Genomic DNA, 24,973 nt, shown 5'->3' with positions numbered 1-24,973 from the left:
ACCACACACCCCTCAAACGCAGTGCAGGATTTCCCTTATTGCTGCGAGGTGCACCCGCTCTGAGTAGGATGCAGGGTGACAGCTGGGGTTTCCAGTGCTGACAGAATTCACCGCAGGGGCAGAGCCTAGGTGGTTAGTTCCTTGTGACAGGTGCAGGAGCAGAGATTTTCCTTGTTATGAAATTCTTTGAAACTGTTTCTTCACACGTCTGTGGGTGTCAGAGAAGCAGAATGGTATATAAAGGGGTGAGGTATGTGCAGCATGAGAGGAGCTATGCAATATTAGGTGCAGAGCACAGGCAGGTGCCAAGAAAGGAGGGGAAGGAGATCTGTAATATCAGGGTGCAGAGCAGGGACAGGTGCCAACAGAGGAAAACACGGATGAACTCTGCATCACAAGGGCCTGAGCATAAATAGATTTTAATACAGGAGAGGAGATCCGAAACATCAGTGAGCAGAGAAGTGGTCAACACAGAGGGCAGGTGGAGCAGCCGTACGATATCAGGGTGAAGAGAGGGGTGTCGCTTGCAGAGGGAAGGGGGTACAGGTCCGTTACATCAGGGTGCAGAGAGACGATAACGGTAAAATCAAAGGTTCCAATACAGAAGGGAGTGGAGACATCGACTCTGCCGCTCGCTGTAAAGACGGGAGTTAGAGACTGCAGAGGGAGAGCGCAGAGAAAGGAAATAAGAGGGACAAAGAGAGAGAAGGGAAGAAGAGAAATATAGAGTGCTCAAAGTACAGTTACTAAGACAAAAAGGTCACCGGTGAGAAGCATGAGAGAAAGAGGCAGATAACGAAGAGAAGAACACCGAAGAAGAACTGAACAGTGGAAATTAGTAGAGGGAGAAAGTTCGAGGGATTCGCGCAGGAGCACCCCGCTGCACCAGAGGCTCGCCACGAGGAGGAGAATGAGATTGGGTAAGTCCGTCTCTCTTTGGTGTACACTGGCAGGGTCCTGGCGCCCCAACTCACCGCTGAAGCCACGCCGAGCTCTGAGCCCGGATAGCGCCTCGACAGCAACTGGCACATTTCGATGTGATCAATGGGAAGGCAGCTCGGCGCTGCTCCGGTGCTTCCGCCAGCTCAGAGGAGGATGGAACGGAGGGACCGCGGGCCCAAAGGAGGGCAACTTTTTGCTTCTGCTGGTGGGTGCAGAGTTTTAAAAAAAAAACTCTAAAGTGGAAGAAAACGAGTGTGTTAATATACTGCTTGGAGTGCTGTAATACATTGCGTGGCGCCTGACGTGCGGTAATTCGTCCTGTATGATGTGCCTGTGCCGTAATATATCACCGACAGTGCTGTAACACATTCCTGGGTGCAGGGTCATGTATTCTATGTAATGTACGCTGCGCGCTCCTTGCAGTTGGCAGTGTATGCTTACAGAACTTGACAGCACATTTGACTAAATGAGTGACTGTCAGGGCTTGCGCCGAGAAGATCACCGAGGTAGGCGCTTTAGAGAGCCCAAGATTGTTCTCAAACTGGGGAGCCTCGGGTGCCAGGGGTGACCGCCGTCGGGTCCCACTCTGGGTGCACGGCGCCGATTGTAACCTAGTCTGAGGGTCTTCTCGAGAGGGCTTCCTGGCCCATTTACTACTCTAGGCGCTTTAAAGAGGCCAGGACTGTTCCCAAGCCGGAGAGCCTTGGGTGCACATTGAGCACTGTGGTCTGGCGGAAGCAACGCCCAGCGTCGGATCCTCAGGCGATGGCTTCCTGGCCCATGTGGGCGCAAGTGTCAGGTGTGTGTGGGGGAGTCGTGCGGGGGTTAGAGATGAAATGCAAGCGTCGGGTCCAGGGAAAGTCTGCACTCAGGCGGGCGGAAGCAAGGTGTCAGCACCTGTCAGTCCGAGGTGGGAGGGAGAGCACCTGGGGTGGGGGCCCAGGGTGGGTGAGCAGAGTGTTCACAGCAGTGCCCGAGGAGGGCCCCGTGGTAAGGATGTCCGCCCCTACTCCCACTTTTAATAGCACATCTTTATACTGAAAAGGGAAGGGACTTACAAATGAAGCGAAGCTTAGCCCTGCATTGTACAGTAACGTCCCACACCTCAGTGTGAGTCATGGTGCTGTTCAAACTTCGTACCCACAAAAGCAGTACATTTCGAGAAGTATTCGTAAACCCCCAGGCAGAGGGCTCTGGCTGCTGCGTACCCAGCTGCCAGGCGTTTGCACCCAGTCATCACTCGATTGCCCTGACATACAAATGGGCGCCCGGTGGATAACTTACTACTACCAAAATCGTCCGGTGTTTGTCTGTCATAAGCATAAAATGGCTACTTCTTGTAAAACTTGTTAGTACCGCTTTGGAAGTCAGGGGTTTTCTAATTTAGGAATAAATCGTATGGATTCTATTCGTCTATTTAAAGAAATGTCATGTTCACATGCAGAGTTTTGAGGTGAAAATGTTCTGCAGGACATTTGTGGGTTGAGGCTGTCCCTGTTGTATCATGCCGGGGACGCTGCGTATGTCCTCAGCTCTAGCTTTCACACACACAGAGACACCAATGAGAAGCTGAAGCTACAGTAGCCCAGACCAAAAGAAAAAGCAGCTCTTCCCTACCCGGCACAGAGCAAAGGTATCAATTAACAATAACCGTGAAAGAGCGGATCGCTTCAATGATCTGTTTACCAAAGCATGGTGGGACACGAAACACACACTTAATACAAATCAAAGCTGGTCCCTGGATGTGACTGGCATAGCATCCAGATGCCAACCCACCGAGGCCCTGAAGAAGACACACAGACAGCAGATCAAAGCTGGTCACTGGATGTGAGACTGGCATAGCACACAAATGCCAACCCACTGAGGCGAAGGAGACAAACACACACACACAGCAGATCAAAGCTGGTCACTGGATATGACTGGCATGTCATACAAATGCAAACCCACTGAGGTCCTGAAGAACACACACATAGACAACAGATCAAAGCTGGTCACTGGATGTGATTGGCATAGCACACAGATGCCAACCCGCTGAGGCCCTGAAGACACCTATGACCGTTGTTCGAAACACGTTGTCAGTAAGCCCTTGTATATGTCCAGCAAATTAATGGTTTATGGCATTAGAGAGCGAGTTTTAATTGTTTGGAAATTGGCACAATGGTTTCCAGAATATCAAATATTTTAACAAGGATGCTACTTTTTTTCAATGCCTATTGGTATTTTATGCCTATCGGTATATTTTGATAAATATATTTTTCTGTGATGAAAACATAAGGACTGGTGATATGCTCCTTAAATTTTCGCATCTTGGGAATCTTGACATCAGATGCATAAATACATTCACGCAACATTTATCTGTGTGATTGCCAAGAGAGATGGACGCCACAGATGTCATAACGTGTATTTGTAAAGCGCACATTCATCCTTGGCTATCTCACAGTTACCCAGCCCCACAGTACGAGGTGACACACTTGTCAATCTAAGACTACTACGAATAATGAATCATGCTTTTTAGTCTAAGCTTTGCCCGGTGGTGGTGCAGATTTATATTTAATGATGTTCGCTTTTGCCACAATTAATACCCAGGCCTTCTACCCCTCTTCTTCGCTACTTGAGTTCCTGTTTATCTCCTGGCTCGGATCTGTCCTCCCACCTCTTTCCTGCTGGGGTCGGTCTTCCCTGTACCCATTTTGCCTGTTCACACTTCTTGTCCACGGGGCTAAAAAGGCGCACCCGAGGCTCTGAGGTGATCCTCAGCCACAGAGGAACAAATGGGCTTGCTGTTGAGCCTCTAGTGCTTTGCATGTCTCATTAAAAGTTAGTTATCTTACTATATGTACAGCGCTTCTACGGCGCCAAACAATACACGAAGTCGGTTGAATAAGCGACTAATGTAATGATATGCACAGGACGAAAAAGGAAGAACATTTAATAATTCGCAGGCTGACTAACCCGCCTCAGAAAGGAGTATTAAAGCAATGGAGAGGACGACGGTCACAATGAAATAACTGTCTTCAAACACTGGGCGTTTACACATTCCGCCCAACTTCGGGATAACAGAAGGGCTGCCTGCCTCCGGCTGAAAGTAAACTCTCCGTGTGCAGAAAGGCGGCACAGGTTTAGCATTGACAGGTCCCCCAACGAGCGGGGTAGTTTGTCTGAAGAAATGAATTCCCCAAACGGGACAAACTAGCCTAAGAGATGGCCGCTACTCCAGAATACCACACCCCAGTGCGCTTGCTGCACATCTGGGGACAGCTGTGCCCACTTCTGCATGGGGACCAAAGGCTGCAGATTTCCTGACCCAGGGGAACACTTAAAGGAAGGCTGGTCCTGCGTGGGCGGCCTCCACAGTAGCCTATTCCCTGCTGCCGGCCCGAGATGACACCTCCCGCTTGCACAATGCCAGTCGGCATCACCCGCAGCTCCGGGGCTGGCGTGCGGCCGCCCTCGAATGTTTTGCCTAGCTGATGAGGGGAATTCCGATCCAGAGTGTCCGCTGAGGAATCTGCGCACACCTGCTTCTGAAAATAGGACAGAGGGAACTCCTTCCCGCCGGAGCACTGGCCGGGGGAGGAGAGGAGGCACACGTGTACAGGAGGAAGGCAGTGCACACACACACAAGCCAGGACAGACACTCGAGGCACGGGCGGAGGTGGCAATGAGGCCAGCTGAGGACTGCCGCAAGGAGCCCGTGGCCGGCCCAGACCCGTCCCTTCGGCCTCTCTGCAATCCCTCTCGCCCTGAGCGACAATCAATTCTGACCCATCCCCACCTCCACCCTGATGACTCGGATTCTCTCACTACCACCCGGCTAAAGTGCCCCTCATCTCCTCATAGCCCCTCCCCCACATTTCATTGGTTTTAACGCACTGGTAAAGGGTGGTTTTATTCATAAGTATGAATATCTATCCAAAAGGAACATTTTAGCAACATTAGGAACAAATAATGAAAATCTGGGGAAAAACATAACGTTCTAACCTATTTTATGCAGTTTGTTGACAGTCCATAACAGTTACTGGTCTATATGAGGGCTGTATCTTACGAACTGCTGTAACAAACGAACCTCTGAGACAAAATCAGTATCCCACTGAGCTATCCACAGAAAATACAGATCTGCTCTTTGCAGCAGGCGCTTTAACCCTCTGCGCTACTTTATGGCGAGTCAAAACTTCCACTAGACAAAACTCTCTCTCTCTCTAGCAGTAGCAGCATTAAGCACAAGTTATCTTGACATTTTTATCGCTGTCTGAAAGTTGGAGGCACAAGGAACTGTGCACGAGGTGGAGTTACCGCTAAACACAGCTCCCCCTTCCCCCCACACCCGCCGAGGTCAGCGCCCAGTGCGGCTGCACCAGTCGCGCTACCCTAAAGCCAGCCACGCTCTCCCACCAGGAATCAATGCCTTCCTTTCTTTCCCGCACTCTCGCTTGTGCCTGAGCGTCTTCTCTCTTCTTCTCAGTTAATGTTCTGCCTGAGACTAACCGGTCCTTCTCCCCCCTCTCCGTTACACAATGCTCTCTCGGCACGGCTATCTCTTTCTCTCCCGTTTCCTCTGTCTCTTTTCTCTCATCACCCTCACCCTCCATCTTCCTTAGCACCCCTCTCTCTGCTTCTCTTCTCAACCCCAGTATCTCTCTCTCCACCTGTGTATAGTACTCTGTCTCGCCAGCAGCCCCCGCCTCCGTTCTTATCCCTCTCTAACCATTCCTGCCCTCCCTGCGTTCCCAGAGTCATTCCCGGCCCTCCTCCTTTACACTCTTTCTGCTAACGCTTCTGTCAAACAGGAAGTCCGTTCTAATCCCGACTTTCCATCTGTATCCCCAGCCCTCACATGCTCTAAACAGGAAAATACTATTTTCAGAGTTGAAACAAGACAACTGTAAAGCTACCTAATATACAACATTGCCATGTTCCTACTATAAGGAATATTCCATTTATTGTTTACGTTGAAATATAATTGGGTGTAGTCACATCACCCCCCTGTATTTACCTGGGGGGGCATGCTATTGGCCCTCTCTTCTCCTTGCACATCATGCAACACCTGCCTCATCACTTACACTCCACGCTTTGACAATGTCCGGCTAGACACGCCACGTGAGCCTGGACCTGTAGACTCCTCGTGCTCATCCAAGATCACTAAGGGGGTGATTCTAAGTCTGGCGGGCGGCGGAGGCCGCCCGCCAGACTTCCCCCTCCAAAATACCGCTCCGCGTCCGAAAGACCGCTGAGGGTATTTTGGGTTTTGCACTGGGCTGGCGGGCGACCGCCAAAAGGCCGCCCGCCAGCCCAGTGCAAAACTACCTTCCCACGAGGACGCCGGCTCCGAATGGAGCCGGCGGAGTGGGAAGGTGCGACGGGTGCAGTGGCACCCGTCGCGAATTTCACTGTCTGCAATGCAGACAGTGAAATTCTTTGTGGGGCCCTCTTACGTGGGCCCCTGCAGTGCCCATGCCGTTGGCATGGGCACTGCAGGGGCCCCCAGGGGCCCCACGATACCCCATACCGCCATCCTGTTCCTGGCGGGCGAACCGCCAGGAACAGGATGGCGGTATGGGCTGTCAGAATCCCCATGGCGGCGCAGCGAGCTGCGCCGCCATGGAGGATTCAAATGGGCAGCGGAAAACCGGCGGGAGACCGCCGGTTTTCCACTTCTGACCGCGGTCAAACCGCCGCAGTCAGAATGCCCAGCGGGGCACCGCCAGCCTGTTGGCGGTGCCCCCGTCATTTTAGCCCTGGCGGTCTTGGACCGCCAGGGTTAAAATGACCCCCTAAATGTTTGGACATGAATGTCCCCTGCAGTGTACGAGCGTGTAACCTGCCACAAGGCACCACTGCCTGTGAAACCGGTCTCCTGATGCTTATTTTGGCCCTGGCCTCAAGCTAACCTAGCGTGGGTAAAGGCCAAATGTCCCGGACAATACAAGGTCCACAACCTGTCCTGTGATATACAGGGGGTGTGTCAAGCCTGTCCATGTCTGGCAACAGACTACTGCCCTTGCCCTGAGCACACTTCATAACGTGGTGGTGGCAGCGCAGTGTTTAATGAATTTGTATCTGTGTCTGAGTGCAGTCTACAAACCCCTATCATGTAAAGGTCCCTGGCACGTGAAACCCAGAACCTTGCACTGACATTTCAAGTGCATCCTGAGTGTGTGTTTGTGTGTCCATTGCATATGTTGCACAACTATGTAGCAGCAATCTGTCTTGTGAGTCTGATTACTGGGGCCAGTGAGATCCATTCTGGATGCCCCTGAATTGGCATTCCTGAAGACGGAGGGTAGCTACAGCTCAATCAGACAGTGGGCATGTACTGCCTGCATTCCTGCGGCGCTGGAGGGTGGGGACCCAGATATTGAGCTGAAGAAGGTGTAGACAAATCTACCCTTGGAAATTTCAAGAGCGCCTTGTTAGCAAGGCACTGCTGATTAGTCCTTCCTGAGCACTGCCATTTGATAAATGATGGGGTAAGGGGTGTCAACTGAGATATGTACTGGTCAAGGTGAGGACGTTTCTAGACAGGGCCTAACTTTTTTTCTGTCTTCAATTACTGCTTCAGGAAAGCTGATGACAGCCAGATGCAGAAAAGTCACTCCGCTGTGGATAGGTTTAAGATATTCCTGCTTAAAGACAGACTCTGGGTCTCATGATGACCCTGGCGGTCACGAGACTGCCAGGGCCGCAGTAGAGGTCGGACCACTGCCAAAGCAGAGGTCTGGCCTCCACATTACGACCGCAGCGGAGCCGCCTCGGTCGGACCGCCGACACCGCCAGGTTGCCGCCAGCCTCGCCATCTCAGCAGTTTGTAATTCGCCAGGGTAGTGCTGCCTGCAGCGCCACCCTGCGGATTACAACTCACCAATCCGCTAGCCTTTTCATGGCGTTTGGACCACCATGAAAAGGCTGGTGGAATAGGGGCATCAGGGGCACTTGCACAGACCATGCACTTGGCATGGGCAGTGCTAGTCCCCCCCCATGGACAGGTCGATCTCACTTTACACCACCCGAATTACAGGCATTGGAAAGCGCAACGGGTGGTGCTGCACCCACGACATTGCCACCGGCTCAATTATGAGCCGGCGTCAGTCTTAAGCCCTGTTTCCTGCTGGGCTGGTGGGCAGAAATGCTGTTTCCACCCTCCAGCCCAGTGGGAAACCTGTATTAGGGTTGGTGGTATTCTGCCTGCACAGGCAGTCAGATAGCGGGACGGGTTTGGCAGGCAGCCTCCGCCGCCCGCCAAACTCGTAATGAGGGCCATATTCCACCCTGCTGTGAGAAACATCACTTCACACAAAAACTGTGTGTGGAGAGCAGCCTGAAAATGACACACGCCTTCTACAAAAAAAGTATAAAAAGTGTGATGCAAGTCACTTCACTTGATTCCCGTTCCAAGCTTTTAATGACCAAGAAAAGGAGTACTTCCCAGACAACTGCTGTGTGACCAGGGCTGGTGCCCGAATGCCATTATCCCAGTGATCAAAGAAAATTCACCTGAATTCTGCAACGTGCTGGAGAAGCTGTGGGGCTGTCTAAGCACCTAGAAGGCTACCTGCCTGCTCAGAGAAGGGAGGAGCCTGTCTGGCTCCGCATGAGGTAGAGACTGTCTAGGAGGAGAAGCCAAGTATGTTTTTGGGCAGTAAGGCACCCAGAAGCAGCTGACTACTGAGGAACAAAGCCAATCCTAACCCCAAGTCTGCATGGTCGTCTGGTCTCCTATTGTAGCTCTGACCATAGGCTATATAAAGAACCATTCACCAAGTTGTCATTGTGCGGCAGTGACACCCTCATCAAGTCCAAGGGCCTAGTTCTGTCACTGCCAACCAAGGTGCTAATACAAAAGGAGCTCCTGCATCAACCAACAGGGGCCACAACGGTCAAAGATGAGCATCTGAGGCATTGGCCTCTAGCGCTGCAAATGCTAAATATGAGCATCCATCTGCATTAGCCACTAGGACAGCAACTGCCAAAAATGAGCACTTGCATCGTCCCACAAGTCGCAAATATCAAACGCCCACCTGTGCTGGCTTAAAGCTGCATCTCCCAACAAGCCTGCCAACCGTGTTGCTCAGCACTAGTGGTCCTGAAGAGGGCTAGTCTGCCATCCGTGGTCTCCCACCCTGGTGCCAAAGCCCCAAAAGAGTGTAAACACACAGATCACATCATTCTGTGCCTGGGACTCATCAGTATTACTGAACAGGAAGCATGGTACTGTGTCTGCACGAACACAGAGACTGCCTGCTTCCTCACCCTCCGCATGCTCCGCAAGATCTTCCGCTGGATTCCCGCCGACACTAGAAAAACCGTGACCCACGCCCTCGTCACGAGCCGCCTGGACTACGGCAACACCCTCTATGCTGGGACCACCGCTAAACTCCAAAAACGCCTGCAACGTATTCAAAACGCCTCGGCCCGCCTCATCCTCGACGTACCCCGCAACAGCCACATCTCCGCACACCTGAGACACCTGCATTGGCTCCCAGTCAGCAAAAGGATCACCTTCCGACTTCTCACCCACGAACACAAAGCCCTGCACAACAAGGGACCGGAATACCTCAACCGTCGCCTCAGCTTCTACGCCCCCACCCGTCTCCTCCGTTCCTCTGGCCTCGCGCTCGCTGCCGTCCCTCGCATCCGCCGCTCCACGGCGGGTGGGAGGTCCTTCTCCTTCCTGGCAGCCAAGACCTGGAATACCCTCCCCACCAGCCTCAGGACCACCCAGGACCACTCCGCATTCCGGAGACTCCTCAAGACCTGGCTTTTCGAGCAGCAGTAACCCCCTCCTCCCCCTAGCGCCTTGAGACCCGCACGGGTGAGTAGCGCGCTTTATAAATGTTAATGATTTGATTTGATTTGAGACTGTGCCTAAATGCCAGCACAGATTTGTTTGGCCAAAATACAATGAAACTGACCTACTGGCCAGTCTTTGGAATAATCACTAGGGATAAGGACCTACGTCTAGCCTATGCTAATACCTATTTCTTTGCCTAAGTCACACTGGGGAAAAAAGGGGGATTGAAACAGACACCAAGGGGGTGTCTCCATTTCATTAGATCCTGTACAGATATGAAGCCCTGTAAATTATTCACTTTGGAACGTGCAATGTTTAATAATACTTTGTGATTAAAGTACTTTCTTTTGCTTAAAAGACTAGCATTGGGCTAGACAGTACTCTATTGTGTGAGTAGGGTGACTGTTCAGTTCAGAGATCTAGTCCCCCTCGCCCCCCAACCACCTCCATGAGGAGTATATGAATGTCACCTTCGCTACTGGGATGGTGAAGCGCGGAAAGGGTTGTACTTGGCCCAGTTTGCAGAGGTATAGTAGGACTATCACAAGGACACCAGTGGCAAACGTTCTCAACCACCACAGTAGTCCATTTCTGCCCTGTGCCCTCCTTCCCCCATATAGGGCCTGAAAATAATAGAGTCAACATCTCTGCCACTTTAGACCTCTTGGGCTTGGAATCTGTACATTGACTGGCACAATGCATAGGTAACCCTCTTCTGATCGAATAAGGAGGGACTATGATACGGTCAGATACAGATAGGCCTTAACTTGGGAGTTCAGCTCAGATGGTCATGAAAGAAAGTTTCTCCTGTATTACTCAGCTCAATTAGATCGGAGTCCACCATCCAAATGCATTCCAGCCTCTTCTTGTCTACCGGAAACACCACAAACAAACACATTTTGAACATATTCAAAGCCACAACATGGATACTACATAATCTGTCTTTCTTTCAAACCTTCATTCCAGCACTGCCTCTGTGGTCTTTATTTTCCCATAACCAACATTTCAGCACTTCTGCAGAGACAGCATATGTATTGGTATTCTTTGTTTAAAATAGTTTAAACAGTCACATGGCCCATGCCTTTGTGTTAGATGACGACTAGCAAAAAGTCTAGTATGTCCTAGCTACTTAAGCACTGATTTGAGAGTCTTTCTTTTTCCCCATTCTTTTGCTCAGGATTTATAGATATCTCGTGTCTATGTCAAATTTTCGCCTCCCTCTGGACGATGACCACCTGTATGCCACGGACACCACGCCCATTGTGTTATGAGGAGACAACCCTGGCTCGGAAAAGCTCCCAGCACCTGAAAAGCAGCCTGCATGACCTTCAGATCTTATTCCAGGTAAGTGCTTAGGTCCACGAGATTCTCTTAGGAGACAGTTCTGTCACAAAGAACAATGCTGAGCAGATCATTTTGTTGTTGTTTTAGCAGCCACGGTTCTACACAAGATGTACTTGCACCTCACCTATTTTGACTATGTCAGATAGTTTAGTTTAATTTGATTAAACTGCTATAGAAGAGTAGGTGCCTGTGTTGTGTCTTTTAAAGCATGTTGTGCCTTTTTTCATACTACCCAGATTGCTTGTTTGCAGGCGCAGCTCCTCCGTTAGGGCGGAGGAGGGTCGCCCCCCACCAGCAGCAGCATCAGCTGCAAAACTTTTACTACAAAACGATAATAAACTAGGTTTATTATTGTTTTGTAGTAAAAGGGGCGGTGCGCTAGGGATGACGAGAACTGAGGGGGAGTGCACGTCACTCCCCCTCAGTGGGCATGCATGTTTGGCAGGCCAAACATACATGCGCACTAGGCTCTATCCAGCCCAGCAACAGAGTTGCCGGGCTGGAGAGAGCATCCTGGCAGGGCATTCCTAACCAATCGGAACGAGGCTTTGAACAGCGTCAGGACTGGCTGCAGGGCAGGCTGGGAGCCTGTGCCTGCAGTGCAGGAGAGGAGTGGCGCAGCGGCAGCAGAGAAGCAGTGAAGTTATTATTATTATTTATTTTTTTTTAATTAATTTGCCCCGCGCTTCCCCGCACCCCCCTCCACAACTCCCCGCCTCAACAAAGCCCACAAGCCGCTCCTGCTTGTTTGATTAATCCGGTTCCTCCAATCGTACATCACAAAATGTTATCACCTATTGTTAAAGAAATTCTGCTAATACACCAATGAAAGCCTTCAAGTGTTTGTTAACAAAAGAAAGAGTAATATCCAAATCATCAAAACTGGCCTGTGATCCTAAAAGCTTTCCAAGGAGAAACATGGGATCAATTTATATGTTTTCATATATAGGACTCCAATGAAGATAGTGAGAAGATCAAAGCAAAGGCGTTAACACACGTGCAGGATCTGAAGTCACAGGAATGCATAAAACAATCAAACTGATACAGAAATGTAGACTACAGTGCCAGGCATGAGAGTGGGATTTATACGTCAGAGATGGGCACAACGTGGTAGCACTGGTTAGCACTGAGCTAAAAAAAGATGGCTGCAGCAGTTACAGCTACGCTATGGCAAGTTTTTCAATTTCCCAGTAGGGTACCACCAGAATTGATCTCATTCATGCATCTCTCTGTAGTAACTCTTTTGCATCTACTGTACTCTTACCTTATTTCCTCTAATACCTACCCATCTTTGCTTCTTTATGTAGCATCTGTCTATCTTATGTAAAACCCACAGAGTCTCTTTTCTTCAAACAGTCTCTTGTACCCATCTTTTGATATTTACCAACTTTCCTTAACCCCTTTGCTGCCAAGCCTTTTCACCCTACTGTGCCAAGGATTTGTTTGGCTATTTGGGGCAGTTCGCACTATGACCCCATAACTTTTTCTCCACATAAACTATCCAAGACAAATTTGTGCCTTTTTTCCAACATCCTGGGGATTCTAAAGGTACTCAGTATTTCTGGAGTCCCCTGGTGGGGAGCAAGAAATTAGCCAAAAAAACAGCTACAATTTGGGTTCTTTGGGGAAAATGGGAAACAATGCTGCAGAAGAAAGCATCAGTTTTTTTCTTTGCAAATGGCATCAACAAAGGGTTTTCAGTGCTAAAATTACCATCTTCCCAGCTTTCAGGAGAAGGCAGACTTGAATCAGAAAACCAACATTTTCAACACAGTTTTGGCATTTTAATTGGACATACCCTATTTTTCCAGTTTTTTATCCTTTAAACCCCCTTCCAGTTAATGACAGAAATGAAATGAGTGTGAAACCAATGGAGGATCCTATAAAGGTATACATTTTCTGAATGCAGCAAGGGGTCATTTGTGCAGATCCTTCAAGGTTTTCCGATAGGAAGTAACAGTTGAAATAAAAATTATTGAAATTGAGTTGAAAAAAAAACAGGCATTTGTCTACATTATCACCTGCAACTTTTTCCAGCTATGGCAGACTTTCAAAAGCAATATATCGTCACGTCCACTAGACCCTTCTATTTGCAGGGATATTTAGGGCTTGTAGGTTCACCAAGAACCCTAGCTACCCAGAGCCAATAACAAAGCTTCACCTTGCAATTGTTTTTCATTGTGTACTGGTTATACAGCAAAATATAAAGAGTGAAAAATAGGTAGCAAGGAAACTTATATATTTCCCAAATGGGCACAAGATAAGGAGTTTAGAAGCAGTGGTTATTTGCACATCTCTGAATTTGGGGATACCCATAGTAGCATGTGAATTACAGGGCATTTCTCAAAATTACTTCTTTCTTACACACTGTCTTACATTTGGAATGCACAAACGCAGAGAAAGACAATTGTTAATAACACTCATTCTGCTATTCTGTGTTCCCCAAGGCTCCCGATCAAAATGGTACCTCACTTGTGTGGGTAGGACTAGTGCCCGCAACAGGAAACGCCCCAAAACGCAACATGTACACATCACATTTTTCCACTGAAAAATGGATGAGTTCCTTGCAAAGTGCCTAGCAGTGGAATTTGGGATCTAGCTCAGCTGGCACATAGTGAAACCTACCAAACCTGTGCATTTTTTAAAACTAGACACCTAGGGGAATCCAGGATGGGGTGACTTGTGGGGCTTTCACCAGGTTCTGTTACCTACAATCCTTTGCAAACCTCAAAATTAGTCTAAAAAAGACATTGAAAGGAGAGACAGAAACTAACTTCCACCCAGCATCCTCCAAGTCTCCAGATAAAAACAGTACTTCATTTGTATCAGTAGGCTTAGTGCCCGCAACAGGAAATGCCCCAAAACACAACATGGACACATCACATTTTCCCAAAGAAAACAGGCGTGTTTTTTGCAAAGTGCCTAGCTGTGGATTTAAGCAACACAAAAGGATGATGGACGGAGTGTTAGACAATGCAAACACTCACCCCTAGTCACAGATCTGGGTTTAATCCATTGTTCTTTTGCTCATCATGCAAGCCCAGTTTGGACCCAGCCATATGCAAATCAGTCTTCACCCTGTTCCTCATGGGAACAGTCCAGCCTGAACTGCCAGGCCAGGTCCTCCCTGGAGAGTGGGGGTGAATGTTTGATTTGCTCTGCGTTCCCTTCATCGTCTGTTGTTTTTGCATTTATAGCTGTGGATGTTGTCCTCTAGCTCATCTGGCACCTAGGAAAACCTAGCAAACCTGGACATTGCATTTGCATTTGTCGCCCTGAGTGGGAAGGGTATGCCCAGATGTGGGTCCCGTGCTTGCTATGCCACCACATTCAAGCTAGCCTGGCTGATGAAGGGTGATACCCTGAAACTGGTCCTAGGATGCTTGTTTCTGGTCCAGGAGGACCTGGCCTGCCGGTTTGGACTGGACTGTTCCCATGGGGAACAGGGTCAAGACTGATTTGCATATGGTTGGGTCTGGAATGGCATGGCAAGCAAAACAACTGATGGATTAAACCCAGATCTGTGACTGGGGTGAATGTTTGATTTGCTCTGCATTCCATCCATCATCTGTTGTTTTCGCATTTATATCTGTGGATGTTGTCCTCTAGCTCATATGGCACCTATGAAAACCTAGCAAACCTGGACATTTCTGAAAACTAGACACCTAGGGGAACCCAGGGTGGGGTAACTTGCGGCGCTCTCACCAGGTTCTGTTACCCAGAATCCTTAGCAAACCTCAGAGTTTGTAAAAAAATACTTTTTCCTCACATTTCGGTGCTACAAACTTCTGGAATCTGAAGGGAGCCACAAATTTCCTTCTACCCAGCATTTCCCCACATATCCCAATAAAAATGGTGCCTCACTTGTGTGGGTAGGCCTAGGTCCAGCGACAGCAAATGCCCCAAAACACTACGTGGACACATCAAAATGATCAATTACAAAACTACCTGTTTTTTTGAAGGGGGGTGGGGGCACTTGCATTTTTGGTCCAGGGCTCAGCAGCCATTAGGGGTAAGAAAATGGTGCAGTTGCATGTGAAGCACACCACTCTAGACTCACAGAGATGTTTAGTTTTCAGATGTGTCTAGGTCTCGTAGATATTTCTACATGGCAGCATCCCAAAGTCCAAAAAGTGCAGCCCTCACCATTCCAAGTGGGACGATTTTGAGAGTTAGACAAGCTCGCATGGCCCAAATGTAAAACAAAAACCAAAAATAATCAAATGTCATCTTGCTTGCCGTTGGGATAAGATCTTTTAGTGTGCAGGGGGAAACTGTAACCCCCTTCAGTTGGGGTGGGGGCATAACCATGCCCATACTGGTTGGTAGCCACCACCACACTATTTTATTAACAATTCCCTGGCATCTAGTAGGCTTTCTGTCCCCCTGGGAAGTGGATCAGGGTAATTGCCCCATCTGCCCACCAGTGGGCAGACAACTTTGTCCCCATTTATTTGGGGAGAGGGTATGGCCATACCCCCACCCTCTGTTTTTGAAAAAAAATCTTACCCAGTGGTGTCTAGTGGGCTTTCTGCCCCTCTTGGGGGCAGATGGACCTTACAAAAATAGGCCAATCTGCCCCCAAGGGGGGCGGAAATGGCAAACAGTATTATGCCCCCATGGGGAGCAACCCTTGCCCAAGGGGTCGCTCCCCATCTGTAAAAAAAAAAAAAATCCCTGATGCCTAGTGGCTTCTGCCCCCCTTGGAGGGAGAGCGGCGTTATTAAAACAGGCCGATCTGCTCCCAAGGGGGTCAGAAATGGCCTAAAATAAATTTGTCGTCCAGGGGAGCGACCCTTGCCTAAGGGTTCGCTCCCCTTGCGTGAAATTGGCGCAAAAAAATCCCCCGTGTCTAGTGGTTTCTGCCCCATTGGGGGCAGACTGGCCTAAAAAAAAAAAGTAGGCCGATCTGCCCCCAAGGTGGGCAGAAATGCCCTAAAATAAAATTGCCCCCCAGGAAGCGACCCTTGCCTAAGGGGGTCACTCCCCATCTGTTAAAAAAAAATCCTTGGTGCCTAGTGGTTTCTGTGTTCCTTAGGGGCAGATCGGCCTAATTAAAATAGGCCGATCTGCCCCCAAAGGGGGGCAGAAATGGCTTAAAGTAAATTTGCCTCCCAGGGGAGTGACCCTTGCCTAAGGGGTCGCTCCCCTTATGAAATTATAGAAAGAAAAAAAAAAAACTGGTGTCTAGTGTTTTCTGCTCCCCTTGGGGGCAGATCGGCCTAATTAAAATAGTCCAATCTGCCCCCAAGGGGGGCAGAAATATCCTAGAAATAAATTCCCCCCCTTGGGGAGAGACCCTTACCCAAGGGATCGCTCCCCTTATTTACTTACAAAAGTAATCAAAACTCCATGGTGTCTAGTGGGCATTCCTGCAGCCCGATCACAGAAATGCTCAGAAAGACATCAAAGGAAAGGAAAAGCCTTTCCTTTTCTTTGATGCCTCTCTGATCTTCACCACCCCCAGATCGGAAGAGAAATGCAAGCATTTCTCTTCCTATCACTCTGGAAGCTGAGCATCCAGCACAATGGGTGCAACCTCTGATGAGGTCAGTGCACGATCGTACACTGATGTCATCAGATGTCCCTGGGGGGGAGGGGGTGCCAAAGGGCCAGGAGTGGAAGCGGAAGTGATTACCCTTCCATCCAGATCCAGAGAAGGGGGTTGGGAGGTCCACAAGGGAGCGCTAGAGCTTCCCCCGTGGGCCGGGTGCAGGATGAGCTGCTCTCATCCACGGCACACAGCAACCGTGGCCGAGGGAGAGACCAGCTCGTCCAAGGCACCTATGGGGGTAACAAGAGATTTCACAAAAAAATTAAATGCACTGTTAATAACTGAAAGGTCAAAAAACAGAACCAATGACTCACAGCTAGTGGGCTGTAAAGCCACGTCAAGGCACCAGCCGCTTTACAGTCCAGTCACACACCTTTCATAAGTGACACGAACATGACCATTCATGCAGCCAGCCGCGGCCCAAGCACATTACAACACTCACATCAACAGACCGTGCAACTTAAGGGCCCATCACTTTCATACCCCGACATGCCTGACACAGCAATCACATTATCTCACGGAGTGTGTGGACTTGCGTAAGGCTAGTAGTGTGTTGTAGTGACCAGCAGCAAGTCACTACTCACACACCACCAGCCAAGAGCCAGCTCACACACACCACCAGCCAAGCACCAGCTCACACACACCACCAGCCAAGTCCACCAGCCAAGCACCAATCGACACACACCACCAGCCATTACATTTTACCATCACATTTTTTTTTACCAAAAAGAAAACACACACCAACTTTAAGTAAATACAAAACTACACACACAACAGCTCTAACTAAATACATCACACTAATGCCAACTGTGAAAATGAACAAAAGAACTAAAACAATAAAGACCAGACAACACTCACGGGTGCCCCCAAAAAGATTTTTTGGTGTAGTATTTTCGAAAACAGGCTGACACACAGTCCAAGTTTAGAAGGACAATCATGGCACTGCATATAACTCTCCTTCTGCATGCCTCTTCGCACACACACTCTACATCGCTTACAGGGATAGTTTTTTTTTGGGGTGTGGAAGGAATGTGACCAGGAAAGTGGCGATTTTTCAATCTAGCCACATCCTCCACCACTCGAACTCTAGGAACACTTGCCTGTTCCACTATAACAAGACTGCCTATCACAGATTCCTGAAACTGAACAAAAGTCATCTTTGACTCTGGAGAACAATCCATGAACACAACAAAAGCATTAGAGGCAGAAAGGGAAGAGATGTATAGCCAACTCCTTATATCAGACGTAAGCCTTACGAACAGCAGTGTAAGGTTCCAACCTCTGATCTACTCTATCTGCACCACCTATATGCTTATTGTAGTCTAAAACACACACAGGTTTGCACTCTTCAGCAACCTGACACCAAACAGCCACAGGTGAAGTACTTTCATAATGAATGGTAGTCAGCATGTAGACATTCCTCCTGTCTGCAAAGTTCACAGCTAGCATATCATCATTACGCACATTACGTAAGGCACTGCACTGTCCCCGCTAAGGTTTTTATTTTTTTACACACAAGCTCCTTTGGATAACCTTTATGGTTTGAGTGGGCTGTGCCACAAGCAACAGTGTCCACTTTGAACAAATCCCTGAACAACTACACACCAGTGTAGAAGTTATCAAGGTACAAATGGTGACCTTGGTCTACCAAGTCCTCGCACAATTTTCTCACTAACTCCAAAAGTGGACAGAGAACCAGGGGGGTCAATAGTGGAATCCCTACCAGTGCAGACCCAGAAATTATAGACATACCCTGTACTACCCTCAGACAGCATATGCATCTTAATTCCATAATGTGCCCTCTTTCTAGGAATGTACTGCCTAAATACCCAACGGCCCTTGAACACGCCCAAAGACTCGTCCACAGCAATTTCTTGCCCTGGAACACAGGTCTTTGAAATCGATCTTTAAAGTGATCAAGGACAAGCCGAATCTTAAAAAGACGTCACAATCAAGGTAATCTTGTGGCAACACTAAAGACTTATCAACAAAATGCAGCATCCAAAGCAGAAGCACATACATATTTTGACTCATGATTGCAGGAAATATGGCCGTTGTCATTAAGGGACTGGTAGACCAATATGAAAACAGCAATGGCTTGCTTATCAAGCCCATCCAAAAAGTTAAACCCAAGAACTTCTTCAACTCTTCCAGATTTGTGGGAGTTCATAGGGTAGCTCTAGAGTGGGACCCAAGTCTGGCACTGTTGTTCCTGTTATGTTAAAAAGTTGCTTATATCACTAATGACTCACCCCAAGAGGTATCTCAGCCGTACGCTCAAGTAGTTGAAACTAAACAAGAGTAGTTAATACTATTAAAACAAAACCGTTTTAAGAAACTTCCTGAAAGTAAGGAGATAAGTACATTGAATAAGGCACATTGGATGAGCATTCCAGTATAGAGGGGCCACATATGAGAAAGATCTGTCACCCATCCTGATTCTATTTACTCTACGAATCATGAGCCACATTTTATCACAAGATCGCATATTTCTAATGGGGTTATCGGGAAGAAGCCTCAAGGATAGATATAGTGGTCCTTGTCCAATTCATGCTTTATGAGTAATACAGCGGATTTTAAAAGTGACCCTACTGCGAACTGGTAACCAGTGAAGAGAACGCAGTAGAGGAGAAGCTAATGTCCTTGCAGGAGCATTACAAATAAGGCGTGCTGCTGTATTCTGTACCACCTGTAGATCGGTCAGTAAGACTCATTTATGGAAGCATACTAGGCGCTACTATAGTCCAGAAGGCTCCTGATTAAAGGCTGAACCATTGTTTTCCTAGAAGAAGGGGAAAGACCCGTCCAACAGAGAGAGTAGGTGGAAACAAAAATCTGTGGTTTTCTGTACGTGGTCGGCCGTGGTGAGGGATTCAGCCAAGTGGACACCAATATTGTTTACCACAGTGGTGGGAGTGGCAGGCATCCCAAGTTCGGAAGGCCACCAAGTTGGGCTCCAATGAGAAGCTGCCTTCCCAAATAACAAAATCTTAAGATTGCGTTGAGCTGGAGACAGTTTACCATCATCCAGTCAGGAATAGCCCTAAGGCCAGAACCAAAATGTTCTTTCACTTTGGAAGGTACGTCACCGAAAGACAGTAACAGTTGGGAATGATCAGCATACGAGTAGATTTCTAAGCCAAACTGTCTGACTAACATTGCCAAAGGTGCTATGTAAATATTAAATAAAGTAAGGCTGAGACAGGAGCCCTGCAGGACTCCCTTATCCAAGTGAACTGTATGAGATTTAAAAGAAGTAACAAGATTGGGTGATAGTTGTTTAAATCATTGAGAGGCATATTAGCTTCATTCTGGATTGGAATCACTTGTGCTGTGTAGGAAGCTGGCCCAGTGTGTGGTGGACACCTAGGGTGTTAGACCTTCTACTGGGTCCAGGGAAACCCCAATTAGGCAGTGTTACAGTGTCTAGATGGCGAGGGCTCTGTAGGGTAGCTGTGGTGAGCAGCCATGATTTATAAAGACATCATGTGAAGCACTTGCAATGACACAGTAGTCACACAGTAACTTATCACACATGAAAGGAACCACAGAGTGTTGGAAAAATAAAGGTACTTTATTATAGGCACACCAAACTAGACTACCATTGGTATACCTCCCTCTGGAGGTATGAACACACAAAATATACAAGGTAAGTACTCCGGAAAAGCATTAATTATCAAGGGGCCTATTGGGGTTTGGGTGGAGGGGGGGGGGAGGAGGGTAAGTTACCCGGTTCTCCCATAGGCAACATGGGGACATCATGGTTGGAGAATGCAGAAGCAAGACCGGGTCAGTGGAACCCAGGGGCGGATTCTGAGTGAGGATGACCTGCAAAAGAAAGGGACAGAATCCAATCCGCACAGGAGTGTCCAGGTGGAACAGGAGCCAATGCCCACCCTTCTGTAGCTGAAGATCCGGATCAACGGTGATGGATGAAGTTCAGCTGCAGGGTCCAGGAGCTGCAGAGGAGTCCCTGAAGTCACCTATGAACTGTCCCTCGACAGCCGGATTGCAGATGGGTCAGTCGTCAGGAGGACCGCCAACAAGCACAGGCGAATGCAAAATAACATGTTGGAGGTTTTCCAGAGCTGTGGCGGATCAGCAAGGGCCTGGGGACTCGACCCTTGGAGGGCAGTCCGGGCTGACCCTTAATAGGCAGTAGAGCGAGTAGAAGCAGTCGTAGCCCCCACAAGCAACCCACTGGCAGCAGGCACAGTAAGTTGCAGTGAGCCCCAGTCAGCACACCTGAAGAAAAAGTCCCACGTCACTGGAGCAGCAGAGGAGACTGTCTTTGCAGAGGTAGAGTGCTGGGGGCCGAGGCTACTTGGAGCCTGAACATCCCTTGGAGCAGGAGTCAACAAGCCCTGGTTGGTGCAACAGTTGCGGTGCACAGAGATTCTGTGCCATTGGAAAAGTCAAGGACTCACCGTCTCCCACGTTGAAAAGAAGACAGAAAGGACCCTGAGAATCCATCAGAACCACCGCCTGTGTTGGAGAATCTTCGCTGTTCCGGAGGACTGAAGATCCCACCAGCCAGATGTCATTGCCTTAGGTGCTTGCGACTGCAGGGGAGTGACTCCTTCACTCCAAGAGAGATTCCTTCTTGCTTCTTGGTGCAGCTGAAGTCTCACCGACCTCAGAGGATGCACAGCCCTGGAGATGTTGCAAAGGGATGAAAGGAGCCGCAGAAACAATGTTGCAAGGAGAGGATCTTCTCAGGTGGTACAGTCTTGTTCGGTTTCTGTGCAGCCCAGCAGCCGTTGGATGCCAGGAGCAGACTATGGGGGTCATTCCGACTTTCCCGCTGGGCGGGCGGGTGACCGCCAAAAGGCCGCCCGCCCACCCAGCGGGAAAGCCCCAGCAACGATGAAGCCGGCTCCGAATGGAGCCGGCGGAGTAGCTGGTGTGCGACGGGTGCAGTGGTACCCGTCGCGATTTTCAGTGTCTGCTGTGCAGACACTGAAAATCTGAATGGGGCCCTGTTAGGGGGCCCCTGCACTGCCCATGCCAGTGGCATGGGCAGTGCAGGGGCCCCCAGGGGCCCCACGACACCCGTTCCCGCCATCCTGTTCCTGGCGGTAAAAACCGCCAGGAACGGGATGGCGGGAAGGGGGTCGGAATCCCCATGGCGGCGCTGCTTGCAACGCCGCCGTGGAGGATTCTCTGGGGAAGGGGAAAACCGGCGGGAAACCGCCGGTTCCCCTTTTCTGACCGCGGCTTTACCGCCGCGGTCAGAATTGCCCCTGAAGCACCGCCAGCCTGTTGGCGGTGCTTCCTCCGTCCCCGGCCCTGGCGGTCCATGACCGCCAGGGTCGGAATGACCCCCTATGTCTTTGCAGAGAGGTCATGATGAAGACTTGCATGACGAATCGGGGACCCACCCTCAAGGGAGTCCCTAAATAGCCCAAAATGGGGGTTTGCTCGCTCTCTGGGGTACCACCTATCAGGAGAGGTCACTGACATCAACTATCTGGCCCATCCAGTCAGATGCTCTCAGAGACCTCTGCCCATTTTGGTTCCAAGATAGCAGAACCAAGAGGCCACCCGGAGGAGCTTCGGGCACCATCCTGGGGTGGAGCTGGACAGGGAGTGGACACTCCCCTTTATTTTGTATGTTTCATGCCAGAGCAGGGACCAGTGTTCCATGGACTGGTGCAAACTGGATTATGAAAGGCGGGCACCAAATGTGCCCTTCAAAGCAGTCTGGTGGTGCGGGAGGCTACCTCTCCCCAGCCTAGTAACACCTACTTCCAATGGAGATGAGGTTGCACCCCTCTCCTACAGGAAATCCTTTGTTCTGCTGTCCCCTGCTCGAGCTAATCAAGCAGCAGGAGAGCAGAATTGTGTCTGGGAGGTTGCAGCAGCGCAGGTTACCCGCAGACCCTGGAAGACTGGTAGGAGCAGAACTGGGGGATCCTCTAAGGAACCCCCCAGAGTGCATGGAATCATGCCACCAATACCAGCATCAGTATTGAGGGGTGATTCAGACATTTTTTTATACCAAACACGCTCACGTTCAGAGTTACCACCGGGGCTGGGACAAGGGTAGTGACCAGTACACAGATAACAAGCATTTGCAATGCAATGGGTCTCATGTTTGCTCGAGTAAAAGCTATTAACATTGTAACGGGATTTTTGAAAGGCAAGCCCACAAATGACTGAAAGTGATGGGCGCGTGAAGGCGTGGTTAAATGCCCACAAGATTTACAACAGGTCAACCTAAAAATGGCTTTCCTGCACTTACCAAGTCCAGGGAATTGGAACTGGAGTTAGTAGGGGCACCTCTGCTCATGCAGCAGTACCCACACACACAGGGACCTGCACCCTGCCATTTGGGCTGAAAGAGCCTACCAGTGGTGTGACTCAGTGACCTGGTGTAGTGACCAGCAGTGAAAGGGTGCATGCACCATTTCACGCAGGCTGAAAAGGGCAGGCCTGCAGACACAGTTTGCATGGACTCCAATGGGTGGCATAAGTTTGCACCCCTGTCTGACACCACCTCCTTTGGAAAACCCACCCAGGAAAAGATTCCTAGGAGGGCCTTGGCCACTGCATGGGCTGTAGTGGCATAAGGGGAATTGTCTCTGGGTACCCAGTGGCATGGTCCACCACCACCAGTATAACTCTGTTCCCAGATGCAGTTGAGGCGTCTAGGGGACCAACAATATCAATCCCTACTCTCTCAAAGGGTACCCCAACCACTGGAAGTGGACCTAAGGGGACCTTTTGGGTGCCACCTAACTTACCACTGGTTTGACAGGTGACACCAGAGTGACAAAACTCCTTTGTGTGTTAAGACATATGGGGGCCAGTGAAAGTGTGGGACAAATCTGTCCCAAGTCTTGCTTTGCCCCAAGTGGCCTATAGGGGGAATATCATGTGCCAGTGACAATAGTAACTCCCTTAACATCTGGGGGATGCCCAACCTCTTGGTGGTACCAGACTTGGTTCTTTGTCAGCTTAAAGGAGGCTATTGTCCCAGTAGATCTTATGGGCCCCACTGATATCCCCTGCTTCCTGAGAAGCAGCTTGCTGTCTCAGGCTTTGAAGAGAAGGACAGCACTTCGGTTCTAGGCTTAGTTCCTCCCTGGTAAGTCTGCCTGTACCTAAGAGCTCAGCTGTATCAGCAATCAGCTCCTCTGGTGTAGGTTCCACACAAGGGGCAGATTCCTTTCCCTGAGGAGTGGGATCCTCGCCTAAAGTCTGGACAGGGGGCAATTTCTGACCCTGTTTGCCTCTGTTTTTGAGAAACTCCTGGGCCATTTTTCTAGGCTCCAGTGTTCCCTGCTCTCCCCGTCTCTTGGCCTGTGCTCTAGTCAGTGCAAAAATGTGCCCTGGCATGCTCAGCATTGTTGCATGGGCTTCCAACTCCACTTCAGCCCAGGCTGAAGTCTCCAAAACATTGCCCAGTAAACACTCCAGAGGCAGGTCAGAGGATACCACAACTTTCTTTGGTCCAGTACCCCCCGCCCTGCCCCCTCCCATCCACCCACCAGCTAAGTTCAACAACAGCCATGGGGTGGCACTTAGTGTTGTTGTGAGTGTCAGTGACTTGGTACGTGTGACCAAGTAAGTGTTGTTCAGGGGACACAATGTTTCAGTCATCATTGTGACCCTGGCACCTGTGTCCCTGTAGGCCTCAGCTTCTACACCACTGATAAGGGGATGCTGCCTGTACTTACCTACATTAAGGGGACAAGCAGCCAGAGTGCTAAGGTCAATACCACCCTCAGAGACCAAACCTGCCTCAGTGGTCTTCCTGACTATCTCAGAGCCCACTGCAGTTCTCAAAGCCCACTGCGGTTCCCAAGGTGAACCTAGCTACACCCTTGGACTGACTACTCCTACCAGTGCTAATGCTAGGGGCAATAAGGGTGGAAGTGGTAGTAGCAGGCTTGGTGCTCCTGTTAGGACAAGCGCTGTCACCTGCCCTGTGGTCTACACAAGTAGCACCAAGGTTTCTTATTGTGGGATGAGGAAGATGAGTACAGGGAGTACAGAATTATAAGGCAAGTTGTATTTTTGAGGATTAATTTTATTATTGAACAACAACCATGTTCTCAATGAACCCAAAAAACTCATTAATATCAAAACTGAATATTTTTGGAAGTAGTTTTTAGTTTGTTTTTAGTTTTAGCTATGTTAGGGGGATATCTGTGTGTGCAGGTGACTATCACTGTGCATAATTATTAGGCAACTTAACAAAAAAATATATATACCCATTTCAATTATTTATCATTACCAGTGAAACCAATATAACATCTCAACATTCACAAATATACATTTCTGACATTCAAAAACAAAACAAAAACAAATCAGTGACCAATATAGCCACCTTTCTTTGC

The 24,973-nt window shown here is 49.3% G+C and overlaps 1 protein-coding gene across 2 annotated transcripts in view; it reads left to right on the top strand.

Moving 5' to 3' along the window:
- Positions 1–279: 279 nt before the first annotated feature.
- LOC138293728 (uncharacterized) overlaps positions 280–24,973 on the top strand; it is a 48,937-nt gene continuing 24,243 nt past the window's right edge. Inside the window, exons 1-2 of one of the 2 annotated variants that reach the window (XM_069233062.1) lie at positions 280–920; positions 10,908–11,074. In XM_069233062.1, coding sequence (XP_069089163.1) covers positions 911–920; positions 10,908–11,074 — 177 coding nt within the window. In that variant the 5' untranslated portion in view covers positions 280–910. Of the gene's footprint in view, positions 921–943; positions 1,148–10,907; positions 11,075–24,973 lie in introns of those variants that run through there. The other variant, XM_069233061.1, reaches the window with a different exon arrangement.

Source organism: Pleurodeles waltl, chromosome 4_2 (genome assembly GCF_031143425.1).
Source record: "Pleurodeles waltl isolate 20211129_DDA chromosome 4_2, aPleWal1.hap1.20221129, whole genome shotgun sequence".
NCBI classification, from domain to species: Eukaryota; Metazoa; Chordata; class Amphibia; order Caudata; family Salamandridae; genus Pleurodeles; species Pleurodeles waltl.
The sequence above is the reverse complement of the archived record's forward strand: the minus strand, read 5'-3'. Positions and strand labels throughout refer to the sequence as shown.